This window comes from Gavialis gangeticus, unplaced genomic scaffold (genome assembly GCF_001723915.1).
Source record: "Gavialis gangeticus isolate Ggan-Ray unplaced genomic scaffold, GavGan_comp1, whole genome shotgun sequence".
NCBI lineage: Eukaryota > Metazoa > Chordata > Crocodylia > Gavialidae > Gavialis > Gavialis gangeticus.
In genome coordinates this window covers 11,521,303-11,528,107 of record NW_017729015.1, presented here as the reverse complement: position 1 = coordinate 11,528,107, position 6,805 = coordinate 11,521,303, and the positions used below count along the sequence as shown (strand labels likewise).

Below are 6,805 nucleotides of genomic sequence, written 5' to 3'. Positions count from 1 at the left end.
CCCCTTCCCCAGGGGATCCAGCTCTGCTAGCTGGTGACCCCCAGAGATGCATGCCTGACCCTGATGGCCCATTGGGCCCCACGTAGCAGGGCACTCCCTTGCACCCCAACCTCAGCCCCTGCAGGAAGTGGTTAGCAGGGCTGGGGGGAAGCCTCGTGAGGGCCCCGGGGCCCATATTCCACAGAGCACCCTGAGATACAGGGGCACACGCCCCGTGCAGGATGGCCCCATTGCACTGAGCATGCCCGTCCCGGTCCGACTAGCTGCAGCTCTTCCCCCTCGGAAGAAATGCAGCCCCCACAAGGGCTGACCCCCTGGCTCCCAGGCAGCCAGGGCTGTGCAAGGGAACACGGTCCTTGTGCCCAGGGGGGCTTGCACAGAAGGCCCCTCTCCTGGCAGGGGTGGGGAATAAGAGGCTTTTAACAGGAATGGCGCAGCCAGCGCCGAGCAGGCGCAGGGGCCTCCTCAGAGCTGTGCGGCTATGACTCATTTGCAGCTGGCAAGGCTGCCCGGTCTGCCTCCTCTCCCACCCATGCGGACCTCTGCCGCCCTGCAAGCTGCTTCCCAGCATGCATTGCTGCTGCTCAGCTGAGCAGCCCTGTGCACGGCCCCAGAAGAGCCACGTGTGGACAGAGCGGCTCCCCCGGCCAAGATGCTCTGCATTCTTCTGCTTTTGGCCTAGGGCTTCCCTCTCCCCGAGTGCCCAAACTCACTCGCTCGGCAGCTGCTGCGGTCCACCGTGACCCCAGGAGGGAGTCAGCGGGGGCTCCAGGGATGGTGACAGGTTTGGGCTCCCCATGTCCAAGCCCAGCCCTTCTACCCTCTTTCCCCGCTGCATCTCCCTGTTTCCCTGCAGAGGAATGCCTTGCTTTTGCAGCAGCCCCTGAAGGCACCATCGCCCCCACCACAGGCCCTGGCCAACACAGCGAGCAGCCCGATGCGAAAGGTGAGACTGGAGGAAACAGGTTAGAAACAGAGGCTTTATTTAAAAGAGTCAGAGGCTGCAGGACATGCACAGCGCAGACCCCGTAACGCTGCCACCCCACAAGCTGGCCACGTGGGATTGTCAGGCATAGAGCAGGGGCACGCCACACCCCATACAGAGCCCCCCAAGAAGGTGCCAAGCTGGTGGCATGTCAAGCCTGGACCTTGGGGGTCTTCATGCTGGTCTCCAAGCCTGGCTGCTTCTGGGACGCAGATGGGCTCCCGCTGGCCTAGCGGAGACAGGCAGGGCCGCGGGAAGTTCAGAGGGAAGGAAAGTGCAACAGGCTGGCACTGGGGGGGCTTTGGAGGGCTGGCTTACAAGGAGGGGAAGCCAAGGGGGACTGGGCTGGGAGCAGAGCATGGGGCTGCACTGGGACCCCTGTGGCTGGTTCGGGGAGAACGAAGGGCTGAGAAGGGAGGTCCCAGCAAGAGGCCCATCGGTCGCACCACATCCGTCCCAGAGCCAGTGCAAAGCCCACCGGAGTCAGAGCTGGGAGGGACCTGTCCAGAACCCCCAGGCCAGCAGTTCAAACCCAGCCGGGGGTTGATGGCTCCCTGTGCCTAGCGCTGGATCTCAGCCCAGTTCCTAGAGGACCCCCCCAGCACAATCTGGCAGCCTCAGCAGAGGGACTGAGGGTTTCCTGGGCCTTGAGCCAAGTCCCCCTCTTGAGGGGCTCATGAAAAGGGGCTCACATCGTTGTTTCCCATTCAGGACAACTGCCAGGGCTTTCTGCCAACTCTCACTGCATCACACAGGGTGTGGGCCACAGCCCAGCTCCAGTTATGCTGCACCCCAAGAGGAGAGATGGGGGTGCAGGGATCAAGACAGAGAAACCATCCAGCCACTGCCCTCAATGCAAAGCTACCAGCAGGGCAACTGCTCCCAGCCCCCCTTGTACAGAAAGGCAGCAGGTCCACCCAAAGGAGAAGCAACCCCATAGGTTATTCAGCACCAGGTCCACCAGCGGGGCCTGCCAGAAACAAAAGAGATGTCAGCTGCAAGTGAACTGGCAGGAAGTGAGGTCCTCACCATCCTTCTTTGGGGAATCATATCACCTCCTACCAATCAAACCCCCACTCTGCTCTTCTAGTTACTCAAATTTCGGCTTGGCCCTTCCCTCCCTCCCTCGTATGTTGAGCAGCAGCAGGAGGCCAAGGCAGACTGTGGCCGGGGCACACATGGCAATAGACTCCTTCAGCACCAGGAGGGTGTAGATGGAACCTGGGGAGACAAAAACCAGAAGACATGTAGGGGAAAAAAAATAAAAATAAAAAAATTAGGATTTGGACCATTAAAGAACTCAGAGCTGCTCCTTCATGGGGCCAGGCGCGGGGAGAACTGGAGCCTGAAGCATACAGCTCCAAAGAGCTTCAGTGCAAAATGGTGCCGGGGCTTCAAGGTGTCATCATTATGCTTCAGAGTCAGCAGACACGTGCAGTGTGTGGGGGCAGTTTGCTCATCTGTGAGCTATTCTCTTTGCTTGCCTGAGGCTGCAGCTAGCCAGCAGGCTGTGAGGAAGGGGACTGTGCCGCACAAGCCATAGGCAGCACTTCCTGGCAGCTAACGATGGCGAACACCTGCAGACAGTAAACCCAGGGCCCTTCACCCCTGGGCAGCTCTGCCTGCCCCCTCCTTGCCTCAGGGGCTGATCTAACAGGATGGGAAAAGCAGATTACACCACCTCCCTCTGCCCAGTCCCACAGCAGGCAGCTCCCGTGCAGCAGCACAACATGGCATGTGGCTCTGAGCTGTCTGCCAGTCTCCCCCTGGCATCTCTCCCCAGGGCTAAGCTAGGCAGGGACCATAGTCTTGACACCCCTAGTTCTCTTACTGACCCCCAAGCCAGGGCCCAGTGGGTAAGGGGAGGGTATGACTGGAATCAGATGTGCATATGCTCAGCCCGGGGGCTTGCAGGTTTCATTACGATCAGCTCTGAAACGAAGGTCTCTCAAGGTATATCTACTGGCCCCCGATTCCAGCAGCCTCCAATTTCCGGCCTGTAATCAAAGGGCCGTCACTTAAGGCTCATTGCAAACGTCAACTCCTGCGGCAGGCAAGGACTGAGAATCCAGGCTCTGGTTTTGAGCCATTGCTTCCCTCTTCCATAGGGACACGAGGGCTTGCTAGACAGACACCTGCTTTTAACCCTTACTTTGTGGACACAGACCTCCTCCAAGCCCTGCTGCTGGGAGGCCATGGGGCTGTTTCTGGGCCTGTGCTCCTCTCACCCAGCAGCAGATGAAATTCTCCTGGCTGCTCCCCAGGAGCCCCTGTATTACCTGGCTTCAGCTTGGCAAGCAGTCACCAGCAGCACACAGCTCCCGTCCTCCAGTGTCTGCACCAGCTCCCAGTAGCCTTCCCGTGCAATTCAAGATGCTGGTTTTGACCTATACGGCCCTAAACAGCCTGGGCCCTACATACCTAAGGGACCCCCCCTTTCCCTTTATGCCCCATCGTGATCCCTCAAGTCAGCTGAGAGCACCACGCTGCAGGTACGATCAGCGGGACAAGTCCACTTGGTGACACCACGTGGGAGGTTACTCCCAGTGGCTGCACTTTGGCTCTGGAGCTCCCTCCCTTCTCGACACGCGCCCCAGTCCGAGCCCGGCTGTCGCCCCAGAGAACTGCAAGACCTTCCTATCTGGACAGGCACGTAGCAACCAAAGCCAAGCAGAGCTGCTACTCAGGTCCCTGCTTTTAGTTTGTTATTTTATTTAGTCTAGTTGCCCTTTTTCAGTGCTCTTGTTTTCTGACAGCAGTGATCCTCAACCAGGGGACCTCAGGGCACTACCAGATCCTTTGAAAGGGGGCCACAACGCGCGAGGAGAGAAGCAGATAAGGGCAGGCTCAAGGTTGTCCCTGTCTAGCCAGTCCCCCACCCCCACTGCCCAGCCCCTCCGCGATTAGGTAAGCACTGTACTAGATAAGATCACTTTTGAAATTGGTTGCCATTCAATGCATAACATGCAAGGAAGGGTGCCTTTCATCCAGTGAGGGGTGCCTCGAGGCCTAAAAGGTTGAGAGCCACTGGTTTACTGTAAGCCCCCTGATCCCTTGTGGGCAAGGGCAGTAGATAAATCATATAAATAAACCATATAAATAAATAAGGAAGAAAGTGAGACTCCTCCCCGCCTCCATGATGTGCGTGGAGGCTATCAGCGAGGAAGGGAAACTCCCAGCTGAAAACTGAGCAAAGGAAAGAGGTGGAAGCCCTGGTTTGGGCTATGCTGCAAACTTGTCCAGCAAAGCCATGGGAAGAGTCTGGCAAGGGGGCTCTGGAGGCAGCAGAAGAGGGGACGCCTGCCTGGCCCTCGTTCCCCAGCTCAGGATGGCAGGGGCATCCTAGAGGGTACAGGAGTCTTCATAACAACCCGGTCGGTGGGCAGTGCCTAAGCCTGTGCCCAGCTTGCCCTTACCGATCATGATGATGGTGAGCACAAAGTTGCTGATCTCTTGCAGGAGCTGGGGCCCGAATGCCAGCGACAGCCCGGCCACCACTTCAATCCAGCCGACCACCTCCAGGTACCGGACCGGCTCCGGTTTGTAGCCAAATTCCTTCAGGGGAAAGACGTCGGCGAACTGCACGAACTGGGACTTCTGCAGGGGGAAGACGGCATGGCACCAGCATTGGAGGGGACTCCAGGCCTCCCTAAGTTTCCTTCCTGGAAACAGGCGTGCTATCCCTAAGGTCTAGCACTGTGGCCTTCGGGCGCGGAAGGAGACGGGCAGCCTCGCCCACTGCCTGAAGCCCCCACCAGGGCTGCAAGAGGAGCAGAGCCCCCCTCCCTTCCCCTCGCTTTGCCTCCCCCAGGAGGAGTATTTTGAGCGGCACGAGATAGTCACGCAGCACAGGACTGCCCATGTCCAGGCGGATGGCATCAGCTCACAGCTCCCTCCCTCCGCACCCAGCCGTTCCCCCACGCTCCTGCTGCAGGGCCCAGTCTCTGAGCAAGCAGCAAGCAGGACCCAAGACCTTTCCCAGCAGATCTGCAGGGCCCTCCAGACACAGCTGGAGCACACCGAGTCCTTTGCAAGCAGACTGCCATCTCGAAAAGGCAGCCGGCGGCTCAGAAGCCTCTTTTCCAAGAGGGCGAGGCACCCACAGCAGGGACTCAGGCCTCTTGGGATCAGCCCACACCTAGGAGGGCTCCGAAGCATCACCAAGCTGCTCTGCAGAGCAAAGCCAACACCCCCTCCCAAAGCCACTGCGCTCCCTGCCCAGAGGCCATCCAGATGTCACACTGCTTTCCTGGGCCAACACTTCAGCTCCTTGTGCCAATGTTTACAGACAAGTCTTCCAACAGGCACGGGGTGTCCTGGCCTTCAGGCTGGTGTCCAAAAGGCTGCTCAGGCCTTAGGACAGCTGGTTCCCACCAGCGTGTTCAAAGCTGCTGGATATCTAAGCCCCGCTGGAGCTGGAAATCCCCGTGGAAGACAAGCCTGCAACCCAGGGCCCTCTGCCTTCCTGCCTGGAGACCACCTGAGTTGTTCCCCTGGACAGATCAGGGATCCTCACAGTCATGAGACTGCAGGGGAGCTCTGGTACTGACGGGGCTTCGGGCCAGCTCTGCAAAGGACTCGCCACACGCCCCGGCACTGGATTTTCCCAAAGGCTCAGCTCCCAGCCAGGCTCCAAAACATGCTCAGAAGAGCCTTAAAGGGATGCCGCCAGCTGGAAAGCTAGCCCACATTTTTTAAATAGGGAGCTTGGCTGCCATGACAACAAGGGCTCTACATAAATGCATCAATCGTGGGCATCAGGTATTAATTAGCCAGATCCCTGTTTGGGCCCATCAGGCACCATGAAGGCGAGGGCCCCGGCACGCTAGGTGCTGTACCAACATGCTGTGCGCGGCAAATGTCACAGCTCTGAAAAGCCCCGTGTGCGTGTAGGCAAGGGGTCTAAGAAAGGAGTGCCCAACCTCCAGCTTGCAGGCCAAATCCAGCTCATGGAGCCACGGCATCTGGCTCACAACCAACCCCCAACCCCTGTGTGGCAGGTCCAAGCTGGACCATGCCCCCTTCCCCACCCCCCACACTGCTGGATTGGGGCTGGGCCATGCCCCCTGCCCTCCTCCATGCAGTTAACTGGGGGGCCCCAGTGCCTGGCTTGGGATCACCAGCAAGTCCAGCCCCTAGACAGACTGGGCACTGCCCACCAGGCCTGCTAGGCAAAAAGGTTGAGTGCCAGTGGCCTGAGATCATACAACCAGGCAGGGGCAGAGGCAAAAGCAAAGCCCCTTTCCCTGCCCCCGCCCAGCCGGGATGCACCCACTCTGGTGCCAGGCCCTGTGCATGCCCCGTCCCACTGGGCTTTTGTGAATCGTGCCGTTTTCCCCCAAGACACTTTTTCTTCTCCCCTCGCAGGAACCTGCACAGGGGACCTGGGTTCCTGGGGTGCAGAAAGTGACTGCTGGGCCTAGCCTGCCCCAACCTGGGTGCAGGAGACGGGGCACCCCGCATCTCAGCCTGCCCCAACCTGGGTGCAGGAGACGGGGCACCCCGCTTCTCAGCTTGCCCCAAACCCCGGAGGCAGGAGCAGGGGCACCTCGAGCAGGGAGGGGTCCAGAGGAGACCCTGGGTCCTAAGCGGACCCGCGGCTGTGAGCGGGTCGGTGCACGCAGGCCGCCTGGGCACAGCCCGGCAGGTGCCGCCCCCCAACCGCAAAGGGCGCCGGGTGCCGCGGCCGGGCTGCGGGGCCCGCACTCACCATGCGCAGGTAGAGCTCGGCCGAGATCTGCTCCGTCAGCTTCGCGGCCCCCACGAAGAGGAAGAAGAGCCCCAGCACCACGCGCACGGCGGCGAAGAGCAGCGCCATGG

General features: G+C 59.9%; 1 protein-coding gene across 1 annotated transcript; it reads right to left on the bottom strand.

Annotated features, from left to right (window-relative positions):
* Nucleotides 1–962: 962 nt before the first annotated feature.
* On the bottom strand, nucleotides 963–6,803 carry TMEM35B (transmembrane protein 35B). The gene is made up of 3 exons (XM_019512229.1): nucleotides 6,696–6,803; nucleotides 4,402–4,582; nucleotides 963–2,206 (listed from the first exon to the last, which is right to left on the bottom strand). Exons 1-3 carry the CDS (start codon nucleotides 6,801–6,803, stop codon nucleotides 2,076–2,078), a joined length of 420 nt encoding a protein of 139 aa, XP_019367774.1. The 3' UTR covers nucleotides 963–2,075.
* Nucleotides 6,804–6,805: the final 2 nt, after the last annotated feature.

Bases quoted from the DNA above. Each gene is read 5' to 3' on its own strand.
- TMEM35B (XM_019512229.1), bottom strand. From the start codon at position 6,803: ATGGCGCTGCTCTTCGCCGCCGTGCGCGTGGTGCTGGGGCTCTTCTTC. The intron at 4,583-6,695 runs GTGAGTGCGGGC...TTCCCCCTGCAG, and splicing joins CCGAGCTCTACCTGCGCATG to AAGTCCCAGTTCGTGCAGTT. The intron at 2,207-4,401 runs GTAAGGGCAAGC...TTGTCTCCCCAG, and splicing joins GCTCACCATCATCATGATCG to GTTCCATCTACACCCTCCTG.